Raw genomic sequence first — 27,545 nt, forward strand, 5'->3', positions numbered from 1 at the left:
CAAGTTTACTCAGGTGATCCCTACTCGAGATCAAAGAGCTCCTACAGTGGCCAGGGTGTTGGTTCAGCACTGGTTTTATCGGTTTGGTGTTCCTGCACGGTTACACTCAGACTGTGGTTCGAGCTTTGAGAGTTCCCTGGTTCGGCAGCTTTGTGATCTGTATGGGATACAGAAGACGCGAACTACCCCATACCACCCGCAAGGGAATGGCCAGTGTGAGCGATTTAATCGCACCATGCATAATCTGCTGCGCACACTATCCCAGGAACAGAAGAGCCGTTGGCCAGATTATCTGCCGCAGCTAGTCTTTAATTACAACTCCTCTATCCATCAGTCTACGGGGGAATCGCCACATTTTCTTTTGTTCGGGCAAGAGCCTCACCTCCCAGTGGATTTCCTGTTGGGTAGGGTTCAGGAAACTGAAGGTAGAACTGTGGGTGATTGGGTTCAGGAACACCAGAGACGTCTCCAGGTTGCTTTTAAAGGGGCAAGGGAGAGGTTGTTGGCTGCAGCACAACGCCGTAAGGAACGTCACAATCATGGCTTATTAGCTGACCAGTTGCAGGTAGGCCAGCTGGTTTATCTACGGGATCATTCAGTTCGCGGACGCACGAAAATTCAGGATGCTTGGAGTCCAGTCATTTACAGGGTGGTAAGGGCACCTGAACCTGGGGGTGTGGTGTATTCTGTGGCCCCGTTGCGAGATTTGGGACAGACCCGGCAGGTACACAGAGTAATGTTAAAGCTAGCTCCTCCAAACCCTTCTGTAGCTTCTCCTCCAGTAGAAATCCCAAGCCTGGTGAGGGATGCAGAACAGGAGGAAGAGTCAGGTCAGTGGCTTGTTGTAGGTGCTCCTCAAGCCCAGTCTCAGGGTTCCCTTCCTATTGTTCCATCAGGGGACAACCCAGTTGAAGTCATTCCCTCCTCTAGTGCCGAAACTAGTTTCGAGGCCCCTGTTGTATCGGAGGTAGAAGTTGGTGATTTGGGGCTAGACACGAGGCGACGAACAGCTCGAGTAACAGCAGGGCAGCATAGGAACCCTCATCGGTTGCCTACGTCCACGGCGCAGGTAGCTCCTAACACTACACCCTTGGTACCTGGTTCACAGAGTATGGCAGTAGCCTATTTTAGACCTTGGGATTAGTCCCTTGTGTTAAGTTTTCGGCTGTGTTTTGTCGACGGGACGCCGACACAAAAGGTGGGGGCAGAATGTAACAGGCAGAGCTGTCACAGGGCTGCCTAGTGGTTTCTGGGCTTGGGCAGCCACCGTAGTTAGGGAGTGGCTTCCCCCCTCCCCTCTGTGTTGCGCGGGTTGTTTGGTCATTTAGCACCAGTATATATACACAGTGAGCACGCTTTGGGCGAAGCTCGTACTTCCCTTATTATTTGGGCCGTGTTACTGCGGGACTTGCTGCTGAGACGGTGTGCTAAGGCGTCCTCCCTCTGTTGTCGCACCACGCTGCTAGCCGTTAGCTGCAGCCTAAACGTGGAACGTCGCGTATAAAGTGGCCGTTTACATTGATGTGAGTGCTACTGGCTGAAAGGTATATCCCTTGGCGTGCTTGAAAACGGGTGTGCTTAGAAAACCGCGTCGTAAGGCACGGGAATCCTGGTTTTATTATCTCAGACACTGGAAGCATTGCAATTGGAGCAAGGGGTCCTATGTAATGGTAAATCAAGCTTGAAGGAGTTCTGGAGTGTCGCCACGGGAAGGGCCTAGGTGGCGCTGAGCAGAGCCTCCCCTAGTCTTCTGCTGTTTTGCCTTGGTTGTTTTTGTGGGGGTTAAATCAGCGGTATAATATTGTTTCAGTTATTTTGTTTATTTGATTATAATTAAACTTTTTGTGATTCTTCCGTTTATTTAGTTTAGTTCTCTTGATTTTGTTTCTTTTGAATTAACCCCCGAGCGGTATTGGATTTCTTTTCTTTGTTCTATGTGAACTTGATCTCTTTTTTTTAAATTAACATTAGGGATACTGGCTGCAGTGAGTTTTAAAGTTATAATAGTGTATTAATCATTCATGTCTTTTATCTGTTCGTCAGAATACTTCTGTGCACGGGTGTTTCCTGGATGGCTGGTTACCCTTCGGGGATAATCTTTCACCTTTACACTTTGGTCTGCTGTGGTTGGAGTCATCACCTTTTGAGGTTTTTGAAAGCTGTGTGTATGTGTGTGTGGTACAGTCGTTACCAGGATAATCATTGAAGGTCTGAAGCCAGTTTTAAGTATATGTATGATAATACTACAATGAGACCTAGCACTGCCAGTACCCCTGTGTTGGTATTTTAACCATTTTTACTTTATTCTAAATTGTGATTTTCTTAAAACCAAGTTATTAATAAGGCTGTGCATTTTAATGTTATTTCCAATTTTACCTTTAAGTAAAAAGTTGTACACTGAACCAAATTTCACGTCTCTGCCCTTTTCTTTAAATGAACCTGTGTGCTTTTGGGTTATATTTCCTGGGGTGAAACTCCCCAGGTGGCGTAGTCGAGCTTACAACTCACCTTAACAAGGGTCACATTTGCACAGAGAGCATGTTATTAATATATGTGGGAGCTTGACCATTTAGAGCTTTAAAAACCATCAATGACTGCACAGTTACGACATTTTAAGTGTTTTTTGAGAAATCCTGATTTTAGTAAGCAGTTTATAATGTTAAAAATGGATGATGAGCTGTTGCTTAACCTTTAATGACTTCTGATACTCCACTGTCCATGTGCGCACTGCTGAATGAAGTATCATGTGCTTCTTCTATTACTTACTGAGCAACAACACACGATAACAATGTTTAATCATGTTTCATTTATCACATACCTACTAGCAAAGCTAATGATATTTGTTATTGCTATCAGAAGCAAAATATCCATGTTTGTGTTGTTGGTAATCTGCTCATGGTAGTTCTGCACAGGGAAGACGCAGTTCACTGGGACCCTCAGTCTGTTACTGCACTCTTGCATCTAAGAAAAAACAAAGATAAGTTTTTCATTACACTTTCTATATTTCACTAATGGGTTGTGTGGCAAAAGCTTAGGGCCAGTTTCAAACCTGGTTCTTTGAACCACGTTTGGTTCTAGAAAACGTTTACCATCTAGAAGACCCAGGTTTGCGTGTGACTGGGTGTGGTTGTTGCCCTCAGACATTTAACTGGGAAGTTCTTGCTCGTGTGTGTGTGTGTGTGTGTGTGTGAGAGAGAGAGAGAGAGACAGAGAGAGAGACAGAGAGAACTGTCCTGTTTATAGCTCACAAACTCTACATAACTAGGGCATGTTTGCCATATTTCTTGCCATAGTCAACAATTTTTCATTTAGGTAGTCTTGTGTCTTGGTTTTAGTTTGTTGTTTTGGTCGTTGGACACTCCTGGAAATATTGCACCAGTCAGCTGCACTGCATGGGGTTGTATAGTTAGCTTCACATTTGTAAATACACTCGTACATTATAATCTACTCTACATTCTCCTCTGTTTACACTGATTTTTTTATTCCCATTTGTAGTCAATCACCATTGTCATGCTACAGTGTCAAAAGCAGCAGTATTTTATGTTGTGCTGTATCGATGTTGTGTTTGTCCCTCAGGTGGGCGTGGTCCATTAGGGAACCCGACACCTGAGGGTCGTTTGTCTGTCTATAAATGTCTTGTCTTTGTACTGTGTACATCACAGGTTTTGTGTTGTGACACGATCCTTCCAATGAAGGAAGAATCATATTATTTTAATAATGGTGAACTGAAGTGCAAACCACCAAAAACCAAGAACTGAGACCTCCGTAAAAACCGCACAGGAAAAGAGACAAACTAAACAAGCTGATAATAACAGCAAAAAATAAGAAACAAAAAATACACGGAGTAAACTTAACGTGTCTGCAAAAGGGAAAACAAAAAAAGTGTGAAAAACTCAAAGCCAGGGAAGTAACTGGCAGCCAGAGGTGTACAAACAATAAACCAAAACTTCCTAAAAACAACAAACAGGATTGGAAGGGAAACAGCGTAGGAAAACTTGAGATAGACCAGGAAGCAGCACAGGAGTAAAGGACTCGAATAATCGAGACTAGAGAGGGAGAGAGAGAATTCACAAGAGACGAGCGGACACGTAACCCAGATTCTTAATTTGGACTGTCACTGGTTTTGTGTTGGTGCATGTTAATCAATAAATTTTCCCCGAGACTGGCGCAATCACTTCCTTCTTTTTTTCTCACCATTACAAACATTAGCTCCCCATTATAGTTTACAATGCCTAGACAGACTCCTAACAACTGATTAAAAAAATTGTGCAGTTAATAAAGATGCATTACATTTTTTCATACATTTAAAAAACACAATATGTGTTTTGAACTGTTTTGCAGCTCATAAAAGTGATTTGTAGATCTTCACTGCTGAGTTGTTCAGAAAGGTTAATCAGGATCAGAAATGTCCAGATTTGGAAATCTTTTTAAAATGTTTTGCTATCCAGGATAATCAGATAATTTACAGCACATTTGTGTCAGTTTTTCAAAACAACACTAGATTGGATCCCAAATACAATATAACAGAATCCAGACCACCACTGATATAAATTGGTGTCATGCCAGGCTGGTAGTGAAAGCAGTCAAAACAGCTAAACAGTCCAAAGCCAAAAACCTGGATGACAAGAGTTGATCCAGTTTTACATTTTTTTTTTCTTTTGAACAATCCATTTTCAACATTTATCATAATATAACATAAGAAATTAGATCAGATTACATCTGACCAACTGGGCCTGTCAGTAATGTTTGTGATATTAGCCTGTCAGTAATGTTTGTGAGAAGGGTGAGCTCTACATGGGAAGGGAGGTGGCAATGGTTAACACTGGGGGAAGATGTCACTGATGTATTCACCTTCTCTTTGACCTTCCTACTGGTGTAGACCTTCTGAAGATCCATTTTAACCAGTGGACAAGCTTTATCCACCATGGTCATGACTATGACTCGGGGAATATCTGTTGAATAACATGGAAGCCCTTAAGATCAGTTGTAATTTTAAAAGTTATGACAAAAGGCGCAGAATACATCAGTGAAGTATTAAGATTATCTTCAGGGAAGTAGTATGATTTCTTACTTAGTCTAAATCACAGTAGAAATGGCCAGTCAGCAGTTAGCTACAGAGTTGAGTTACTCACCCAAGTCCTGTGCTTTCTCATGAACAGTTTTCATCTTCTGAATGATTTTTCAGAGATGCAGCAGATACTGTCTGCTGGAAGAACACTCACCAGACAGTGAATTTAATGTTTCAACTTGGGGAAGTGTTTGTAGGATGGGTCACATTTAGCCACTGGATAATCAGTTTTAAACTGTTGATCAAAAAGGTGAAATACCCAATGTGTTGGGTGCTGGTGTACAAAATAAAGAGCATCAATGAGCAAACTGAGCACAGCATTTAAACATTCTCTAATGATATTGAACATGAAATGTAGAAATCAAAACAAAAAATCCAAGATAAAGTTCAGACTCAGAAAATTATCATCAATACCAAAACACACAAACAGTGTAAGCATTGCAACACTGTTCAGTGTAGATCTGTATTTTCTTGTAGTATATTGCAACATGCAGCGATCATGAGGTGAACACTGAGAAGAGCAAGATTCACTGAGGGCAAATCCACAATCATAGTCATTTAGACACTCCAGGGTCATAGCACAGATATGCACTGAACAAGAACAAAAATTCATATCCAAATAAGTATTTGGAATCCTGCAGAGTATTGTTTGTTTTCCTCTATTGTGGTATTATGTCTCCACCCATCAGGTGGGTGATAATCATTAGTGGTTTCACCACCCAAGGGTCTTTTGTATGTGTCTATTTATGTTGTGTCCTTGTACCGGCTTGTTGCTAGATATAAGGCTTTTTGTTTAACCATCACAGCTTTATTTTAAATTTTTGGAGCACCTTTTATATATATGTATATATGTCACGCTACAGCTCCAGACCCCTCCCTTCGGGCGTGTAGGTGTAGTCTGTGTCTAAATATGTACTTTCCGTGGGTGCAGTTGTGAGGGTTCACACATCTCGTTAGTCTAATGTGTTACACGCTTTGCTTGTTAGGCGTTATGTATATATTGTGTGTGAGTCTTGTCCTGTGCTCGTCTTTGTGAGTCCTTCTTGTGAGTACTACGTTGTGTGTTGCCTGTTCATTACGTGCTACTTCGGTATCCATTATTTGTTAAATAAACCACGTGTGTATGAAGAACACTCATCTCTGCTTCCTCAACCCCTCGCATGTTACAATATAAAACTAAAGGCACGCTAACCTCATCAGCCTGTTTTGGTGTCTTTGAAATATTTTTGAAACTTACAAAAAAAGTCTGAAAAAAACAATGAACTTACAGTGTAGCCTTCTTTAATGTGGCCAAGCAGTATATTGTTTATATCTTCAGGAAGCACTCCCTTCCATGTCTTTGGATCCACACCCATCATATCACCCAAGACAAAAGGATAACATCCATCCTCATCTTTCTTCAGCTTATGGAGCTTGAACTGGAAACATACCATTAAAGTATATTCTCTGTTATTATAGAATATGGTGATGTAACTTTCATGTTGGCTTGTAGTTCCATATCAAAATCTAAATATATTTTAAGTTTTATATGTAAGTTTTATTTTCCATCCTTTGATATTAATAAGAAAGGGTTATCTGATCAACTGGTCTGTGTGAGCATAGGTTAGCATGTGTCATGCTTTTGTAGGGACAAATGAAATTAGCCACCACACCACATTGCAATACTACTGGGCTGTGGAGATGTGCTTATAGGAGCCCATTACAAGTAGCATTGCAAAACCCCCAACATCAGATCCTGAATCCCCTGAGAGGGAAAACTCCCAGTCTGTCTGGGTTGATGTGAAGAGGTAGTACCAATAACTGCACACCCCTCCATTAACCGGCAGAGTCCACCTCAGGGAAGAAAAGTCCCCCTAACACCAAACCCTTCACTGGTTTGCTGATCCAGTCTGCAAAGCGGACCGCTCTTGTGAAGCCACTCCTGTCACTAGGGCTGGCAGTGGGGAGAGGGTGCTGCTTTAGTTAAACAACATGGATATTCAGCATTAGATTTATTTGTTTTTTTTTTTTACTTTTGTGACCACTTTATGAATCTGCAAAGGCATCAGCTATGTTGTAGCCTTGCGTGGTAGTGCTGACAGAGTTGATGAAGCTGGACTTCCCTGACCCAACTGGGCCACAGAGCAGAATTTTCAGCTGACTGATGGTTGCAGGTCTGACCTGGAAATCCTTCAGTTCTTGCAACATCTGTTCTTTGTTATTCTCACTAATTGGAACATAAACCAGATTATTTGCTACAGTTTATCTCCTTGGGCTATGTATGGAAAAAAGTAAAGAAATGTATGCACATGCTTCTTTGTAGCCACTGAACATACCCCCAAGCCACTTCTCTCCACGGATTCTCAAATTCTGCATAAAAGTAAAAAAGTAAGCTTGTGAAAATGGTATATCTAAAATGTATGAAATAACTCAAAGCACATTGTGGTATACCAGCCCCTCTAAAATAACCATGAAAACAACAGGCTTGACAGATAGAGGGTATTGGGTTAGATGGTATGTGGGTTGCATTTAGTTATGAGTACATTCTATTTTAAAATTCAAATGATTTGTTATTACACAACAGTGGAGAGAAATTCATTCATTCATTCAAATTAGTGTTCAGTACCCAATAGTGATAGACACTACATAAATGATTAACATTAAACAAATAAATGAAAGATACAGCAATCAATTTACAACAATACAAAGTATTTTGCAAACATTCACTTTTTTGTATAATAAATGTTAGTACAGGGCAGAGCCGGAGTGGCTAATCGGGAGATTCGGGAGGATTCCCGATGGGCTGGCTCATGTCAATCTCTAGTTTGGGCCGATTGGGAGGGGAAAATAATTTTGGGCCGGATTTGGGCATGAAACTCCCAGGCTGAAAAAGTGTCCCACTCCGGCCCTGGTACAGGGGCATCTCAAATTAGAATATCAACAAAAAGTTCTTTTATTTCTCTAATTCAATGCAAAAAGTGAAACTATTGAAACCCACTGTCTACCAGGAAATTTTAGAGCACTTCTTGCAACCCCTCTGCTGACATTTTGGAGACGGAAATTTCATTTGCCTGCAGGACTTGGCAGCTGTCCACACTGCCTAAACTACCAATACCAGATTTAATAACCACAGCATCACTGTGCTTGATTGGCCAGCAAACCCGCCTGACAATCTCCATAGAGAGTCTATGGGTATTGACGAGAGAAAGAGGAGACACACCAGGCCCAACAATGCAGACGAGCTGAAGGCTGCTATCAAAGCAATCTGGGCTTCCATAATACCTCAGCAGTGCCACAGGATGATCACCTCCATTCCTGCCGCATTGATGCAGTAATTCATGCAAAAGGAGCCCCGACCAAGTATTGAATGCACTTACTGTACATATTTTTTAGTAGGCCAACATTTCAGAATTTTTTTTCATTTGGTCTTAAATAATATTCTGAGAGAATGATTTTGGGTTTTCAACATTAACAGAAATAAACAGTGATCTTGATATCGATAGATAAATAGATCTCGATATAGATCACTCTGTTTATCATGAATCTATAGCCTATAATATATGCATTCCACTTTTAGTATTGTATTATTCAAATGAATGAACTTTTTGATGATATTCTAATTTATTAAGAAGTACCTGTACATCAACATGATATGATTTTAGAATGTTTTTTTGTAAAATGACAATCATGAAGCTAAAACTTGAATTACTTAGTGTTTAGTTTTAAAAGCATAAATTATTTATTCTAATTGTCACGTTGAGGACCCTGGCCCCTCCCTTTTGGGCGTGTGTCAACGTAGTCCACGTGCTTTGTCTGCGTCAGTGTATATACGTGGGTAGGGTTTTGTTGTGTGATTAATAAGTCTCACCTGTGAATCGTCTCGTGATCACGTGGGGCTACTGTGGTTTGTCTATTTAATGTGCGCTCGCGCAGTGTCCTGTGCTCGTCGTTGTCTATAGTCTGCACGTTGTGTGCTTGTGATTGTTTTCTGTGCGCCGTTGCGCAATATTCGCAATAAAAACGTGTCGTTTGGACCGGAGACCTGGACTCGTGTCTCGTCCTTGCTCCAGCACCCCAGCGTCACACTAATTAGCATTTTTATTTGAATTACCACCTGTACCTGTAGATTCTGGAAGTGAAGATGAAGGTATATTGGTAAAAGAGCTTAGAAATCCACCCATGATGATGTATTTTCACCTGCTGTAAAAGGCACAATGTTATTAATTACATTGAGGACAAATAATTAACCAAACATAGTAGGAAATAATTTATCTACATATTCCATCACTTTACTATGTTAGTAGGGACCGCAGCAGTCGAGCAGTAACACAAGCGTCCACAGTGAACTTAAGAGTCTTCACAGGTTTCTGTAGTGCAACAGATATTATATTTATGGACAATTGAGTAAGCATTTGGTCATATCACACTACTCTATCATTCTTGTCATGATCACCACCTCCTTGGCATTGTGGTTCCTACCTTGGCATTGTGGTTCCTATAGCAATGTCCCTCGTGTCTTAATATTTGTGTGACCTGATCCTTCCAATGAGGGAAGAATCGCAGGGTTTTAATAATAGCGAACTCAAATGCAAAGCCACAAAAGTAACAATCTGAGACCTCTGTAAAAACAGCACGGGAAACGAGACAAAAGAAAACACGCTGAATAATAACAGCAAAACGAGAAATAAAAATACACGGAGAAAACTCAACATATCTATAACAGAAAGTAAAAAGAGAACTCAAACGGGAAATACAAACGGGAAAACCAAAAAGGCCAGGGAAGAAGCTGCCAGCCAGAGGCGAACAAACGTTAAGCAAAAACCTTCCTAAGAATTAACAAAGGGATAGGAAGAGAAACAGCGTAGGTAGTTGAGGTAGGCCAGGAAGCGGCACAGAATTAAAGGTCTTGAATAACAAGGGTGAGCAAACATGTAACCAGAGAAAGCCTGACTTGCGAGAATTCATGTGGTGGCATCAGACAAATCAGCAGTGAGACACTGCAACTGTCTTCCATAAATAGGAGGGGTGACAGATGCCGGTCATCTCTGCTTATTGCGTCTCTGTCGGAAACTTGACTCGCAAGCTCCCTCCTGTGGTGGCAGGCGGGGTATCCCTGGAGCCAGCCCTGACGATTTGGTTTTGTTTCCGTGTTTGCGTTGTTTGGTTCACAGCCCTTGTTTCGGTATGTTACAGAATAACCAACCTAAACATTCTGACACAGCAGGCAATTATGTCAGCGAGTAGCCTGTCTCCTCCCAAGGATGATGAAGATTTATGGAACAGTTGGACTACTTACTAAAATTTATCTCGATAGATGCAACAGAAAAACCATCTGCTCTTTGCATTTTCAAATTTTGAGACATTTTTAATATTATTCATTAGGTCATTATTAAAAGAAAAAGCACTAGAAGCATCATTGGACCCACATCCAGTGTCTCCATTGCTCCTACAGTCGTCTCCGCTGCAGTCTCTCTCCCAATCCGGAAGGGGTCAGCTTCCATTCCCGCGGCCCACCTGGGGCCAGTTCCTGTGGCCCATGAGAGGCCCAGCACCTGTTCCTGAGGCCCACCTAGGGCCTACACTTGTTCCTAAGTGTAACAAATAAGCCAGGCAGAGGAAGATCCAGATGCAGAATAGCCCCACTTTTATTGACAGAAGTAATGTCACACAAGGCGAACAACGCAAAACCCAGCCAGTTACACGGAACACAGCAGTGTTGCAGGAAACGTACGGCCGGTCCAGGGTCACACCAAGAGAACAGATTCCGGGAGGTACAGGAGGGCTAGGCAGGGAACGTCTAGGAGATAATCATGGAGAGAGAACACTCAGTATGCGGCATAGTCGGCAATACTTCGCAACCCGGGAGTGAGAGACAGACATTTAAATAGCAGGAATAAGGGTGTGGCAATGAGTGGCAGGTGTAGCCAATTTTACTTAAAGAGAGATTGAGTACTGTTTCTTACAGTACCCCTCTCGAACAAGCGGCTCCAGCCACGTTAGATCGGTTGGAGGGAGGATGACACCGTCACCTGGGAAAAGGGAACATGGGGTGAGAAGCATGAAAGTCCGGGTTGAGAGAGGGTTCCAGTATATGCCGTGCAGAGACCCAAGATTTCTCCTCTGGGACATACCCCTCCCACTCAACCACTGGAGCCCTGCATATGCCGGCAGACCGTCGATGTCCAACGGCTCAGGTGGGTTGGTCGAGGTGGGAGTAGCTGTCATGGGGCTAAAGTGAGCAGGAGACATGGAGAGTGAATGCGGTACTGTGAAGGAAGCTGCAGCTTGTATGACACAGCATTTACCCTACTAAGTATCTTAAAGGGCCCATGTATTTAGGGGTGAGTTTCTTACAGGGTAGCCGCAGGTTTAAGTTGCAAGTCGATAGCCACACTCTTTGACCCGGGTGGTAGACTAACGCAGGCAAGCGTCGGCGGTCAACGTGATGCCGTCTGGTGTGTAAAGCACTCCACAGGTGCATGTGGGCTGGTGTTATGTCGTTAAGTTTGTTCAAATGAACAAATCATTTGAGTGAATCGAATCACTTCCTCAGCTGATTCGTTCCTTTCTCAGTTCAGTAGTTGAGCTCAGCAGCATGCTGTGTGGTCTGTGAATCACCAAATCACCTGCAAATCTGGAGGCGGAGACTCTCATTGCGAGGGAACTGTGCTTGCTCAGTGATTCATGCGCTGAACTGAGGGCTCTCTTTCACTCTCTGATTCGTTCACTGAACGTACTGTCACTGATTCACATTCGCGCTGCCACACAGAGAACTGTTGCTAAGGACGTGATTCACGTTTGCGATGCCACTCACTCACATTTTCTTTTTGATTGCACATTTAAGTTGATATTTTCATCTGAATGTACAGTTTTTATCCTAATTTTGCTCTTAATTTTATATTTATTTTGTACTCAAAGTTGTAGGTTAGTTCATACTTATTTTTTGTATTATGTTTGTGATTTAAGTTGATATTTTCATCTGAATGTACAGTTTTTATCCTAATTTTGCTCTTAATTTTATATTTATTTTGTACTCAAAGTTGTAGGTTAGTTCATACTTATTTTTTGTATTATGTTTGTGATCTATATATATTCCCCTGCCCTTCTGTCTTTTCCCTTTTTATTCTTTCTCTCCCCCTCTTTTCTTGGTCCACCTAACCCCAATAATTATCACTTTGCATATTGTTATAATTGTTATAATTGTCAATTGAACTGTACATAAAAACAAAGTTGTCCTCCAAAGATGGGGGGTGGAGGTGGGCCATTTAAAAAAAAGGTATATTCCAAGGTTCTACTGTATATAACTTCCTTCCTTCGATCCTCCACATTCATATTACAAATATGTACAATATGTGACCAAATTATCTTGTAGATTTTTTATCATAGCAACCAGATTATCAATCTAAACTTAACGCGAGAACAAAGCAGGATGTGAGGTGAGTGTGCTTTTATGTTGTATTTTAATTAATTCAACAAGCAAATGAACGAACATCAAAAACCGATACGTAGAGCCAGACAAAATGACGCAAGACAAGCCGCACAAATGAGACACAAGTGTAGCACATCATATTAACAAGACAAGGAACAGGTGAAACGCATGATGAAGATAAACACCCATGATCATTTTAATGGTCTACTTTTCTATTGCAGAAGTAAGCTATGTAGCTGAAATACTCCTTCTGCACACTTCCACAAAGTACCAGTACTGTTTTCCATCCAGTATTATGTACAGCTAGCATGGGTAGTTCTTAATGTGTATTCATGAACCATGTAACAGGGTTTTCCCCATGTGTGTCAGAAGCATAGTGGATGCTGTACGGAGTGGGGAAAAAAAACGCTGATTGCCGTGTGCTTATTTTGCCCCATGCTGTATTTTTACAGAATAAACCCGAAGTTGTCTGCATCTGGCTTGTGTTTGCCTGCTCCTTGGATCATCGTGATACTGAGTCTGCTACACAAGCAGTTAAATCTGCTCTTTAACTGTCATCTCAATGCATGCTCTTGTCTTGGAATGAGCATGATTGAACCTCCTCTCTGCATCTGTTGTAGAGTCTGCATATGGGGTAAGGAGAAAAGGTTGGCAGGGGTAACCCCTATCCCCAAGCAGTAAGCCAGGAAAAGCACCTATGATTATAAGGAGTAGAGTTAAACATTGAGGCCAAATCTGCACTATTTTGTGTGGTTGGAGTATTCTTACCTTGGGCAAACCTCTGTGCCAGTGAGGAAGCACGAAATATCCTGGAATCGTGCACTGAGCCGGGCCATTTTGCCTCAATGTTGGAAAATAGAAATTGGCTGGTGCAAACCATCTAGAACGGGTCGGCAACATTTGACACATGGAGTGCCAACTTTAACATACAAGTCGGGGGGCGGGGGGGTAGCGAGTTAAAATTGTTGAGCAGGGGGGGTAGTGAGTTTATATTGTCGAACGGGGGGGGGGGGGTGTAAATGGACACGAATTAAGTATTATATCGCAATCGATCGCCAAGTATAAACACAGAGCGTTGAGGAGCAAATTCGATTGGAGGATCGTGCTCTCTGTCTGTGATTTTTCATTATAAATTTTTTTTTGCTGATGCTGGTCCAGCGTGTCGTGTGCCAGTGATTATGCCTCGGCGTGCCAACGGTGGCACACGTGCCATAGGTTGCCGACACCTGATCTAGAACAATGGCAAAACTGACAAAGAGTGAAAGTTGTTCAAACCCATGGACTGACATGCTTTACAATTTCTTTTAGGTAGGCAAAACTTGCATGTACCTGTACATTGATGCTGTGAAATGATTTTCGATTCACATAGTCTGCCTCCATGGGTCCAGATGGAGCCTTTATCCAGATGTGAGTGCAGTCTATAGCACCAATGACATTTGGAAATCCTGGAGAATTCAATGTGTTTTGAATTGAATGGATTTTAGCATGAAATAATTGATCAAGATGAATACAAAGCACTTTGGTAAGTGCTCTGGATAAGAGCGTCTGTTAAATCATATACATTTATCTCTAAGTTACTGATCAAACCAACACTACTTCTCATGAATACATACCAGCTGTTCTGAAAAAGGCTTCTTTTACCTACAATATCATCACTATAAGCACGTACTGGTAAGGTTAGACAACAGGTAAAATCATCCTACCTACAATATCATCACTATAAGCACATACTGGTAAGGTTAGACAACAGGTAAAATCATCCTACCTACAATATCGTCACTATAAGCACGTACTGGTACAGTGAAAAAAATGACTCTGAATTTACTTAATATTTTTTCGTCAAAGGGTTGCATGAAATTAAATTATCTACATTCAGAGATATAATTTGAGTAACATCTACTCTTTACATATAAGCAATGTTAGCTTAATTATATTTTGTAGAATTTACTTCAACATTGTAAATCTAACTTAATTTAATCATGTTCATTCTACTTAATGAAATTATGCAGATTAGGTAAAAAAAACCTACCTTTTTTTAATAAAAACAACATAATTTTCAAATGTTTCAAGTTACAATTAGTAATTTATTATAAGCTATGTCAACTTATTATTTTGTAGATTTTTACATTAACTAAATTTAACCATGTTCATTCTACTTAATTAAATTATGTAGATTATTTTAAACAAGTAAACTAAATTTTCTTACATTTCAGTTAGATGTAAACTGTAACTTAGTTACATTTACTCATTATTTGTAAGTAATGTCAGTGTAATTATATTTTGTAGAATATACTTCATTGTAATGTTTATTGTGGTGTGGGAGAAAGAGGCCTCAGACCAGTCCATTCTTATCAAGAACAGGTTTTATTCTCACCTCGGCAAGAAAAATTGGCTCTCACAGGTACAATCAATTCAAACTCGAGGCCTTAAATAACTCGGTCTTGCACATGAAACACAGGGATGAAGATGGCAACGTTACACATACATGGAGGGGGAACTACGATCATGTACAACAAATGGACCGGGGTGACTTAACTAATAACACACAATTAATAATCATTAATAACACTATACAGACATAAACATCACATAATTAAACATAACAGGGCCGGAGCCGCAAAGGCTCATGGGCAATGACGTCACCCTCTGGTACCCCCCATTGGCCCGACGCTACAATATTATACTTATTGTGACGTTGGGTGCGGCGGCAAGGACGAGACACGAATCCTGCTTGCAGCATACGTCACTGACAGTTTATTCAACACAAATAGCGCTTTCTAGCACACGGTCAACACTGACTGAAGCACACACAACGTGTAGACTTAGACAACGACAAGCACAGGACACTGCGCGAGCGCACATTAAATAGACAAACCACATTAGCCCCACGTGATGACGAGACGACTCACAGGTGAGACAGATTATCACTAGACGTAACCACCACCACAAAGATCCACAGACGCAGACAATGACACGTGGACAACGTAAACACACGCCCAAAAGGGAGGGGCCGGGGTCCTCAACGTGACAGATGCCCCCTCCAAGGGCACCACCCATCCCAGGGTGCCAACAGGACCGAGTGCCCCGAGCCCACGACGATGGGCGGATCCGACGCGCTCAGTCCTGCGTCTGGGAGGTGACTGCCCTTGGCGAAGCATCCGTCATGAATCGCCTAGCACACCCTCCCTGGGAATACAGGGGAGAAGACATTAGACACATTCAACAGGACAGAAACAAACACACAGACTGGCACGCTTACACACATAGGCACAAAAGGGAAAAACGGGTTAGGCACACAAATGGGAAGACTTACAAACACTGGTACACACACACACTCCGACATAGGCGCCAGGCTGCACGCCAGGAGGAGAGCGAGGAGGGGAGAGGGGTTGGGAGCTACTGGTGCAGCAGGCGCTGCGGTGGGCGGTGCTCCTCCTGCCCTTGCTGCATACCCTCCACCGGGCGCAGCGCGGCTGGCAAACGCGCCTGGTGCAGTGTGGCTGGCGGACGCGCCTGGCATAGCGCGGCTGGCAAACGCGCCTGGTGCAGCGCGGCTGGCGGACCCTCTGGAGTCGACCCTGGGCGCATCCACTTCCATCCCTTCCGCCTCGCTGCCCCGGCTCCAACTCATGGGCTGCTCCGGGCTGCCACCCGGGAGCAGTCCATCTTCTCTCCTCCGGAGCGGTCGGAGGACGAGCTCCACCTCCCCTTCACCGTCCCAACAGAACACTCAGAGGGGGGCGGACTGCCCTCTTCTTCCGAGTAGTGTTCGCTGTCCGTGAACTCTGAGATGCCCGAGTGCACGGACAGAGGACGGTCTTCCTCCTCGTGCCCTTCCTCTTCCTCACCGTAATCGGCGGGGTATGCAGAGCGCTCCGACGGTGGTTAATGTCCATCGTCCTCCTCCTCCCCCTCCTCTACGGTGGAAGAGGGGCCCACGGGCGGAGGGAGGTAGTCCTCTTCCTCTGACTCCTCCTCCTCCTCCCCGTAGTCGACTGTCGTAGCGTCGCTCACAGACGGGGGGTAGGCCTCCTCCCCCTCCCCACCGTAGTCAACGGTGGAGGCATCGCACAGTGACGGAGGGTAGGCGTCCTCCTCCTCCTCGGAGTCCCCCTCCCCAAACTCGCTCTCTGGGGTGGACTCGATAGCACCATAGACGCAGGAGCCCACCCTCAGAGGCGAGAGGGCGTGGGATGGAGAAGAGTGTCGCTCCCTCCAAATCCGCATCGTGCCCTGGCGGAGGGTCTCCGCCAGCTCGGGGTCCCTCTCCTCTAGCCGCCGGGCTGAGGCCAGCTGGTAGGCGCATACCGGGTCCTTTTCCAGCTGCGCCAGCGTCGGTGGGTTCTCCTCTTCTACAAGCTCGCCCTCTGGTGGCGTGCCTGCCTCGTAGAGGTCAGGGACGCTTGCTAGTATGGGCGAGCAATCCCGGGAAGGAGAGGGGTGTCTCTCCTCCCACACCCGTGCAGCTGTCCGGCGGTATTCCTCCGCCAACTCGGGTATGGAGGTTTCCCGAGCCGCGCACAGCAGGTACGAACACTCGGGGTCCTGCATGAGCTGTGCCCGAGTCGGCGGGGCTTTGCGGCGCGGGGGAGAGGAAGAAGAGCGGTGGTGCCGCTTGCTGGGGCGATCTGCCTTCTTAGGCCGGGTGGCGTAGCCTGGCATGTTGGTGTCTCTTTGCGGCTCGTCGTTCTGTGACGTTGGGTGCGGCGGCAAGGACGAGACACGAATCCTGCTTTCAGCATACATCACTGACAGTTTATTCAACACAAATAGCGCTTTCTAGCGTACGGGCAACACTGACTGAAGCACACACAACGTGTACTTAGACAACGACGAGCACAGGACACTGTGCGAGTGCACATTACATAGACAAACCACATTAGCCCCACGTGATGACGAGACGACTCACAGGTGAGACGGATTATCACTAGACTTAACCACCACCACGAAGATCCACAGATGCAGACGATGACACGTAGACAATGTAAACACACGCCCAAAAGGAAGGGGCCGGGGTCCTCAACGTGACACTTATGCTGCATTCAAGTGGAAGTCGGGCAGTAGATTTCTCCGAGGTGAAACTCCTTCACGCGACTTGCTCGCGTTCAGGTGGTTTGTGTGTGTGAAATGAAAGAAACACGTTTGTTCGTCGTTTGGCTAATCATCAGTTTTAGCAAATATCTTTGTAGCTACTACAAATATATCTGGGATGAAGAAGAGCAAAGTATTAAAATAATGCTATTCTGTCAGCAAAACATTAGCTGTTGATTTTAGTTTTTGAACACAAATGCAGCAAAAATATGTGTTGATAATAGAGGTTTAAAAATAACGTTACTATTGGAATTAGCGTACGAATTGTACATCATTATTTAGCATCTTACTGTTAATGTACTGTACAGCCATTTTGGAAATAGCGTTTACGTCAACTCTGCCAGTTCGTGCTGCATCGAAAATCTCCATGTGTCCGACTTCAGCTTCTGACATCAGAGGGTGTTGAATGCAGCATTAAATTATGCACAATGTTAACACTAGAAGTCCCAGAGAAGGGTCTTTCAACACTTCTACCATCGGAACCCAGAGAAGGGTCGAGAGAACTGAAGGATTTTAGATAACACCCTATTATCAGCTGCGAGCAGGCACTTTTGTTCTGTAAATAAGGCCATTACTGGCGCACCACAGGAGGGGGCATGCTTCAGCTCACAACTAATTGTTGTTTTTCATTGAGTTTAGCCATTTAGTTAGTTCTATTCAGTTTATTGTATTTTATAATATAAAGGTTATATATATTGTATATAGTTTAGTTTTATCTGAGCAACAAAGCACAAACAATAAATTATTTTTTTATATTTTAAATAGAAAATTAGAAATTTTATAGCCAGGTACATGTGAGTAATGACCAGAAGCATTTGTGTCTAAGTCAGGAGGACTGAAATTTCAGCATGAGAAACATACAAAAGAACAACTGTTATGTTTCCATGCTTTTTTATGTTCCATGCTTTTTATTATTGCCATAAAATTATACAAAAAATACAAGGAATAAAACAATTCCACACATATTTACAATAGGCTGCAGTGCAGGGCTGTGTGTGTGTGTGTGTGTGTGTTTGTGTGTGTGTGTGTTTGTGTGTGTGTGTGTGTGTGTGTGTGTGTGTGTGTGTGTGTGTGTGTGTGTGTGTGTGTGTGTGTGTGTGTGTGTGAGTGGTATGTCCTTCTTGTGTGACTAGCACTTCAGCAGTCTGTCAGAACATGCCTGGCACTGCCAGGGTATCTCCCTGGTACATTTGCCACACGTGTATCTGTAGCAGTCGACACATCTCACATTTGCACAATTGTTCATGAGTGTTCTCATCAGAGCATTCACATACAACTATCTACCCAGTCTGCCAGTCCCTCATTTGGGGAGAAAGCTACAGTACTGTGGCTATTCCCACTTTAGTGACCCCATTTTGTTTCTCTTTCACTCAGACAATAAAATATTCCAATACAGTGAGGACATGCACCTAAGACAAAAATTTCAGACCCCTCCATGATTAAAAAATTGTCTGGGGCATAGCCACAATAGTGTAGCTTTCTCCCCAAATGAGGGAGTGGCAGACTGAGTGGATAATTGTATGTGAGTGCTCTGTTGAGAACATTTCAACTTTATTGTATATATTTCTAAACTTACATCATGTCCTCTGTAGCTGCTGCTCACAGCCAGGCCCTCTGACTGCCTCTCTCACCTTATGCATGTCCCCTGCACAACAATGCAGCTGGGGGATGGGCAGACACACTCAGGACCAGCTTACACACTTTTGCATGACCTTTTTTGAGGTGGATCAACACAATTAATTTGGTAATTTTTTTCAAAAATTGTTATTTTGAACCCACTTATCTTTTTTAGAAGAAAAACATTACTAACATTACTACATTTCTACCTGAGCCTGCCAAAAGCCAGTGCTGAGGTATTTTGGATCATGAGGCCATCCTTTGTCATGCAGCCACTTCTAGGTAGACGGGGGGATGGGTGATAGTGTGAGCTATGTTGATCCATTGACTCAGACGGAGAAGAAAATACCCTTTCAGAGAAATCTGAACTTTAGCTATTTTGACCAATAATCATGTCACCTTTTGCAGTGAGAAAAAAATCCAAAATTAGTACAAAGGAGGCAGACTTGAGATGTTTTGGAATTATAGTTCAAATAATGTCTGTGTCAGTTTTATAATAAAGAGAAAGATGACTGTAGCCACCTACATGTGGATGAAAATTCATGTCACCACACATTTCACTTACTCTGTTGACTGAGAAGCAAGGATAGCAAAGGTTTCCAGTACACAGCAGGCTTTGGACATGATCCTGGAGGGGCCGTGGGCGGGTGGGGTTCCCTGGTCTTTCTCTGCCTGCCTCTGGCCTCTGGGGCCTTGCTAATAAGTACATTCTGTACATTTATCCTATGTTGCACTTACATAAACACACACACTCACACACACATACATCAGTCATTTGTGCTGTATGTCTTACTTTCTGCTCTTCATTTAGTAGCAGCAGTTGGTGAATCATTTGAGCTGTTTTTTCTGCTCTTCTGTCTTTTCCCTTTTTACTTTCTCTCCCCCTCTTTTCTCTCCTGTCCTGTATGGTTCACCTAACTCCAATTGTTTTTATCACTATTGTACTGTATTATACAGAATTGTTTTCTTTTGATCCTTACATGAAAACAAAGTTGTCCTCCAAAGGTGAAAGGGTGGAGGTGGGCCAAAAAAAAAAGTTTGAAAAGCCCATATGAAGCAATTTTCAAGACTAGGGTCACAAATGTCACACACAACACATTGTTAGTTTTCAGAGAGTAGTGAAAATCTGTAGTAGTGATATCTCTTTTGGTAAAATTTCCTAAATTTCCTATTTTTGTTTGCTGGTTATGGCTGTATTTGGAAGAGACACACTGCAAAATCTTGATCTTGATAAGTTAAAATTGCTCAATAATATTATTCTATTTCAAGTAGCTGAGGGTTTTTTGTATACATTTATGTAAAAACATTTTTACCTATTAGCAGTTTTTCAAAAGACAAAACTACTTAAAATAAGGTTAAAAATATCAGAGCCATTTTGACTAATCAATATGCCACCTATATGCCATTATAATTCAAATATTATGTTTGTGTCAATTTCACATTATTTCAACCTTTCACAAATCAAATCTCAAACATATGGTTCTGTAGATGAGGAGACTTCTTGCAAGAGATCTTGCACAGTCTCATATGGCAGCCAAGGAGGTGCAAGCTTTCAGCAGGAACCACCCATACCTGACACACGCCTCATTTACATAACACTGGAGGCAAGTTCAGCTCTTCTCCCCCCTGCTGATTCCTCAGGCAATGGGCACTTTTGCAAATGAATGGATGTTAATTGGAGCCACCAGAGGTGTCAGTTTGGACTAAGGTTCTTTGGACCCTCTTTTGGGACTTCAGGGGGGTGGTTGAAATTTCAGGGACTTCTAGTTTAAACAATGTTTTGAGTAATTTTGATGCATTTCAAAATACAATGTGTGATGTGCGGAGGCAAGGCAAGACAAACGTAGATATAGTGCAACATATACTTTAATCCACAAACAATGTGAAGCTCGATGTGATGGCGCAAGTACTTTTCACACACTTACACGGGCACGGACTTTAGACAAAGACGAGCACGAGACATTGCGCGACTGTCAACCTGGGAAAGTGTGTTTTCCTGGGCACATGCGCAATTTGGCATACAAGACCCAACATAATTATTTCTAATTCACTTTAAGCATGTTTTATAAGCTTACTATAACGTTTTTGAACATTGCTTATTATTATTAAGTTGAAACAAAAACGAAAACATATGCAATTTCATAATGTTCAATTTCCTAAGTTCATTTTTTTCAGTGTAAGGTTAGACAACAGGTAAAATCATCCTACCTACAATATCATCAATGTAAGCACGTTCTGGTATGGTTACACAACAGGTAAAATTATGCTACCTGCATTATCGCTGAAAGCACGTTATACTTACAGGATTTTAAAAGTAATATATAATGTATTATAACGTATATACGCTCTGTGGTTGAGCATTTCGAAAGCACATTATAATTACAGGATTTATAAAGTAATATATAATGTATTATAACGTATATACGCGCTGTGGTTGAGCATTTCTAAACGTTAGCACAAATCTTCACGGTAGCACAAATCCACAGATATATCTGTAAATTCGTCCTACTGAAACCATTCAGTCAGGTAGCTATTTGTTGAGCAATTAAATATGGTTAAATTCAAGCATTTGAAAGTACTATAACCCAAATGCCAGCACTTTCAAATCTGGAAAATACAACATTAAAATTCAAGCATTTTCAGGGATTTCAAATAACCATACAAACCCTGAAATTGGATCTGTCCACTCTAAGCTTTCTTTTTTTCATAAACCGAATGCCTGGTGAAGGGGTTTGTTTGTTTGTAAGGGTAAAACTGAATTTCCTTCATTTGGAAGAAATTATGTGCCAATTTAAATGAAACTTCCCTGTCCTCTTGGTCAGCTAACGATCCGTCAGAATGGTAATGAAAATCATCGAGGATAATCCAAACACATAAGAGGAAAAATTATTAACTATACTGATAGACTATCAATAAACGTTGGTGTGTCCAGGGTCGGCGCCCCACACACAGGAATTATACGGTATACATGGAATGCAGAGCCGGAGTGGCTAATCGGGAGGTTCGGGAGGATTCCCCATGGGCCGGCTCATGTCAATCTCTAGTTTGGGCCGATTGGGAGGGAAAAATAATTTTGGACCGGATTTGGGCATGAAACTCCCAGGCTGAAAAAGTGTCCCACTCCGGCCCTGATGGAATGGCACAGAAATTCAACAGGCCTTTTTTTAAAGAAATATTAATGGCCAGTATTACAAGTTTTATCATTTATTTGCAATAGCCTATATAATTTACATACGGTTATATGCCTAAGTAGCATTTATTCTCTGGAGAATTTGATGGGGGAGGCGCCCGGCGTGCCCTACTGACCAGCCGCCACTGATATTCAGTGTCAATTTTAACGTCAAACCCCGAAAATGGCCCCAGGTTTCTTGTCCTCTAACTCACATACTCTTGCTATCTTGTCTGCTAAAGATGGAAATATCCCAGTTAATGTGTTACCTTCTGCAATGGCTTTTGCCCAAAAGTCTGAAAGAGGTGTTTGCTGGTGTCTTCTAATGCAGGATCTTTCTGCAACAGTTAGACTAAACATTAACCAAGTGAAACTACCCTCATACCTTATGGGCTATGGGGGGTAATTATGTTCTTTGTCTTTTCTGACCTTGATAATATATGCTTTGCTTTCTGTGCCATAATTGCTGACAGTGTGTGATTGTGTGGTGAGTAGATTAAGATGCTTCTATCTGCCTGGTGACCAAAAGTTGTTACAGGAAGGTTTGAAGGAGTCATGCCTCCTGTTGATTTTGCAACTGTACATATGTGATGAATCATCTTAAACTTTTGCCTATTTAAGTGGGGAGAGATGACAATCCTATGCTAACTATGTGAATATGTAATTTCATGTTACAGGTGTTATAGCAACGTAACGTAACATTATGGTGTCTGATACATCTCTGTCCATGTGTGCAGTTTTGAATCATGTATCATAACAAAGGTTGCTCTTTCTTCATTAATGAGCAAAAGTCTGATTGTAAGCCTGGTCTTCCACATAGTCATTGGCAAAGTCAATGATTTTTGTTATTGCCATCAAAAGCAAAATATCCATGTTTGTGTTGTTGGTAATCTGCTCATGGTAGTTCTGCACAGGGAAGATACAGTTCATTGGGATCCCCAGTCTGTAACTACACTCTTGCATCTAAGAAAAACACAATAGAACTTTGTTCATTATACATGTTTCATTATGATTTCACTATGAAACTTATTTCACAAGATTATACACAGTTTGCTCAAAATCTTTTGTTTAGAAGGGGATGGGATGGAGTGAGTGGTGATGGACGTCAGCCGAGTGAGTACAATAGCTATGTCACTTATGCCACAGTGTGCACATTGAACTGCTATGCAGCTCAAGAAGATTCAGTGATTGCGTCCCCCAGGTGAAGCACATGTTCACCTGTTAGCAGCTATTGTGAGCTACAGTGGGGAAAATAAGTATTTAGTCAGTCACCAATTGTGCAAGTTTGCCCACTTAAAAAGATGAGAGAGGCCGGTAATTGACATCATAGGTAGACCTCAACTATGAGAGACAAAATGTGAAAAAAAAAATTGAGAAAATCATTTTGTCTGACTTTTAAAGAATTTATTTGCAAATAATGGTGGAAAATAAGTATTTGGTCAATAACAAAAGTTCATCTCAATACTTTGTTGTATATCCTCTGTTGGCAATGACAGAGGTCAAACGTTTTCTGTAAGTCTTCACAAGGTTGGCACACACTGTTGCTGGTATGTTGGCCCATTCCTCCATGCAGATCTCCTCACGTTTCATCTTCATTGCCCTTGCTGATGGAAGGAGGTTTACACCCAAAATCTCACAATACATGGCCCCATTCATTCTTTCATGTACACGGACCAGTCGTCCTGGTCCCTTTGCAGAGAAACAGCCCCAAAGCATGATGTTGCCACCCCCATGCTTGACAGTTGGTATGGTGTTCTTTGGATGCAACTCAGCATTCACTGTCCTCCAAACACGACGAGTTGTGTTTTTACCAAATAGTTCTACTTTGGTTTCATCTGACCATATGACATTCTCCCAATACTCTTCTGGAACATCCAAATGCTCTCTAGCAAACTTCAGACGTGCCTGGCTTAAGCAGGGGGACACGTCTGGCACTGCAAGATCTGAGTCCCTGGCGTCGTAGTGTTTTGCTGATGGTAGCCTTTGTAACGTTGGTCCCAGCTTTCTGCAGGTCATTCACTAGATCCCCCCTTGTGGTTCTGGGATTTTTCCTCACTGTTCTTGTGATCATTTTGACCCCACGGGCTGAGATCTTGCGTGGAGCCCCAGATCGAGGGAGATTAGTAGTGGTCTTGTAGGTCTTCCATTTTCTGATTATTGCTCCCACAGTAGATTTCTTCACACCAAGCTGTCTGCCTATTGCAGATTCAGTCTTCCCAGCCTACAATTCGGTTTCTGGTGTCCTCCGACAGCTCTTTCGTCTTCACCATAGTGGAGTTTGGAGTGTGACTGTTTGAGGTTGTGGGCAGGTGTCTTTTATACTGTTAATGACTTCAAACCGGTGCCATTATTACAGGTAATGAGTGGGGGAAAGAGGAGCCTCTTAAAAAAGAAGTTACAGGTCTGTGACAGCCAGAAATCTTGCTTGTTTGTAGGTGACCAAATACTTATTTTCCACCAGAATGAATAGGGCCATGTATTGTGAGATTTTGGGTGCAAACCTCCTTCCATCAGCAAGGGCAATGAAGATGAAACGTGAGGAGATCTGCATGGAGGAATGGGCCAACATACCTGCAACAGTGTGTGCCAACCTTGTGAAGACTTTGCCATTGTCATTGCCAACAGAGGATATACAACAAAGTATTGAGATGAACTTTTGTTATTGACCAAATACTTATTTTCCACCATTATTTGCAAATAAATTCTTTAAAAGTCAGACAAAATGATTTTCTCATTTTTTTTCACATTTTGTCTCTCATAGTTGAGGTCTACCTATGATGTCAATTACAGGCCTCTCTCATCTTTTTAAGTGGGAGAACTTGCACAATTGGTGACTGAATAAATACTTATTTTTCCCACTGTACGGAAATGGATGTTGGAAGCTGGCATTCTGTGGGAAGAGTATTTCTGTTCTACTCACCTTCTCCTTGATTTTCATGCTGCGGTAAATCTTGCTTAGGTCCTCTTGAACTATGGGACACGTTTTATCCACCATTGACATGATGATAACTTGTGGGATTTCTGTCACAAGGTATGGCATGCAAAGAATTAGTGTGTCTTACACAGGGGTCCGTTCTCATCATTAAAATATGAGAACGTTCCCTATTCCGTAAACAAAAGGCAAAGGATAATATCACAAGTCATAATAGTAATATAGAAACAATCAGTCTGCAGCTAGCCACACCTTATGCATAATTGCATGAAGGCTCGATGCGCATAGTAGCATGATAGTAGCATGATAATAGCATGATTACTTACACATCTTACACTAGTATTAACTATTAACAGTTAAAGTGGTCAATCAGCAGGTAGCTACAGTATATTTAGATATGAATTACTCACCCAAGTCCCGTGCTTTCTCACGAACAGTCTTCAGCTTCTTGATGACTTCTTCAGACATGAGGGAGATGCTGTTTGCTGGGAGAACACTCACCAGACAGTGAACTTTGTCATTGAAGCTGGGGTTGTCGTTATAATATTCCTTATTATCTTTAGCGATTGGGCTAACAGGATTGAACTGAAAGGAAAGTGTGGGTAAAAAAAACAAAAATTCAAATCCAGCTTAGTGTGTTAGTATGCACTTTTCTCAGAGAATACTCTGTATCCATCAGCAAGGCAGATCTATTTAAGCACCACTGACAAATGCACATATGTGTTTCACCATTCACACAGACACCAGATTCAGTCCCCCAGGATTTCTGGGTGAGAGTACAACATGCGCAGTTGGCTGCCACAACTCTACGATGTGTGACGGGATGTAAAAGCTGTGTGTGTTAATTGTGAAGCGACCTCGGGTATATTCAAAGGTTCTATATAACTTCCTTCCTTCAATCATTAATTCATATTGCAAATACATACAATATGTGACCAAATTAGCTTGTAGATTTGATTCATAGCAACCGGGTTTTCAATCAAATCGTAACGCAAGGGTGAAGCAGGATGCAAGGTGGGAGTGTGGTTTTATGTTGGTTTTTTAAACAGACAAAGACACGAGAGAAGTCGCACACTTAAACGCACAAATACAAATGAAACACAAGTGTAGCGCATCATATTAATAAGGAACAGGTGCATGATGAAGATGAACACGCATGCGCACACACACACACACACACACACACACACACACACACACACACACACACACACACATCTGAGGGAGGAGTCAGGAGCTGTACTGTGACATAAACCAGTTTATCAAAGCTTTAGTGTCCTTATTCTCTGCAGAAGAGATATCTCCATGCACCAACCCTTTCTGGTTATCTCTGGTTATTTTTGCATTGCATAAGTAAGCTGTGTAGCAGGAATACACCATCCAAACAGTTCCACAAAGTACCAGTACTCTGTTTTCCATCCAGTGTTAACAATATACTTACAGTGTAGCCCTGCTTAATGTGACCCTGCAGTATTCCGATTATATCTTCACTGTGGACTCCTCGTGAATTCCCTTCCTCCAGTCCCATGATGTCATTTAAGACAAATGGATAAAAGGACCCTGGTAGATTTTTCTTAAACCTGTGTGTTTTGTACTGGAAACAGCATACAGAAGCATGTATCAATATTAAAGATCATAATCTATATAATACTTAACTTAAAACAAATGTAATCAATCAGCCCAGACATGTTGGTGTTTTTTTTGTTTTGCATTTACTGCCTTCCCTAAATCTCCCCTACAAAAACTGTGTGCAATTTATATTTAAAATAAAAGAACCTGACTGTAAAAACGCTGTTTATTCCTGATCTCAAACTAAGTTCTGTGAACTTCCCAGTTGTCACGGTATGGAGGCCCCCTGTTGGCCGACTCATGTTGTCCTGTTGTTGTTTTGTGTTCGTCCTTCAGGCAGGCGGGGCCTATTAGGATCTCTCACACCTGAGGGTCGTTTGTCATCTATATATGTCTTGTCTTTGTACTACCAATTGACTGCTGGTTATTGTATCCTTGATTTTGAAGTATGTACCAATATTACAGGCTCATAATGTTATCTACATAATATATATAATACTTTTTTCCATAAATAGAGTCAATCATCATAGATATTTTGGTGTTTTTTTTTTGTTTTACGTTGGGGCTTTGCATTTACTTCCACCCCTACATCTCCCCTACAAAGCCTGTTTGCAAGTATACATAGCAGAACTGATACGTGATAATGAATATTGATTTGATATATATAGCTGTTTGATATATATATATATAT

At 42.2% G+C, this 27,545-nt stretch overlaps 1 protein-coding gene across 4 annotated transcripts in view; it reads right to left on the reverse strand.

Annotated features, from left to right (window-relative positions):
• Positions 1 to 21,038: 21,038 nt before the first annotated feature.
• The window catches only part of LOC143484360 (interferon-induced protein 44-like), a 35,521-nt gene continuing 29,014 nt past the window's right edge, over positions 21,039 to 27,545 (reverse strand). For all 4 annotated transcript variants that reach the window (XM_076983056.1, XM_076983057.1, XM_076983055.1 and 1 more), the window contains 4 exons: positions 26,727 to 26,879; positions 25,696 to 25,870; positions 25,274 to 25,374; positions 21,039 to 23,316 (listed from right to left, as the gene is read on the reverse strand). In XM_076983056.1, the coding sequence (XP_076839171.1) occupies positions 23,131 to 23,316; positions 25,274 to 25,374; positions 25,696 to 25,870; positions 26,727 to 26,879 (615 nt within the window). In that variant the 3' untranslated portion in view covers positions 21,039 to 23,130. The remainder of the gene's footprint in view (positions 23,317 to 25,273; positions 25,375 to 25,695; positions 25,871 to 26,726; positions 26,880 to 27,545) is intronic.

Source organism: Brachyhypopomus gauderio, chromosome 20, assembly GCF_052324685.1.
Source record: "Brachyhypopomus gauderio isolate BG-103 chromosome 20, BGAUD_0.2, whole genome shotgun sequence".
Lineage (NCBI taxonomy): Eukaryota > Metazoa > Chordata > Actinopteri > Gymnotiformes > Hypopomidae > Brachyhypopomus > Brachyhypopomus gauderio.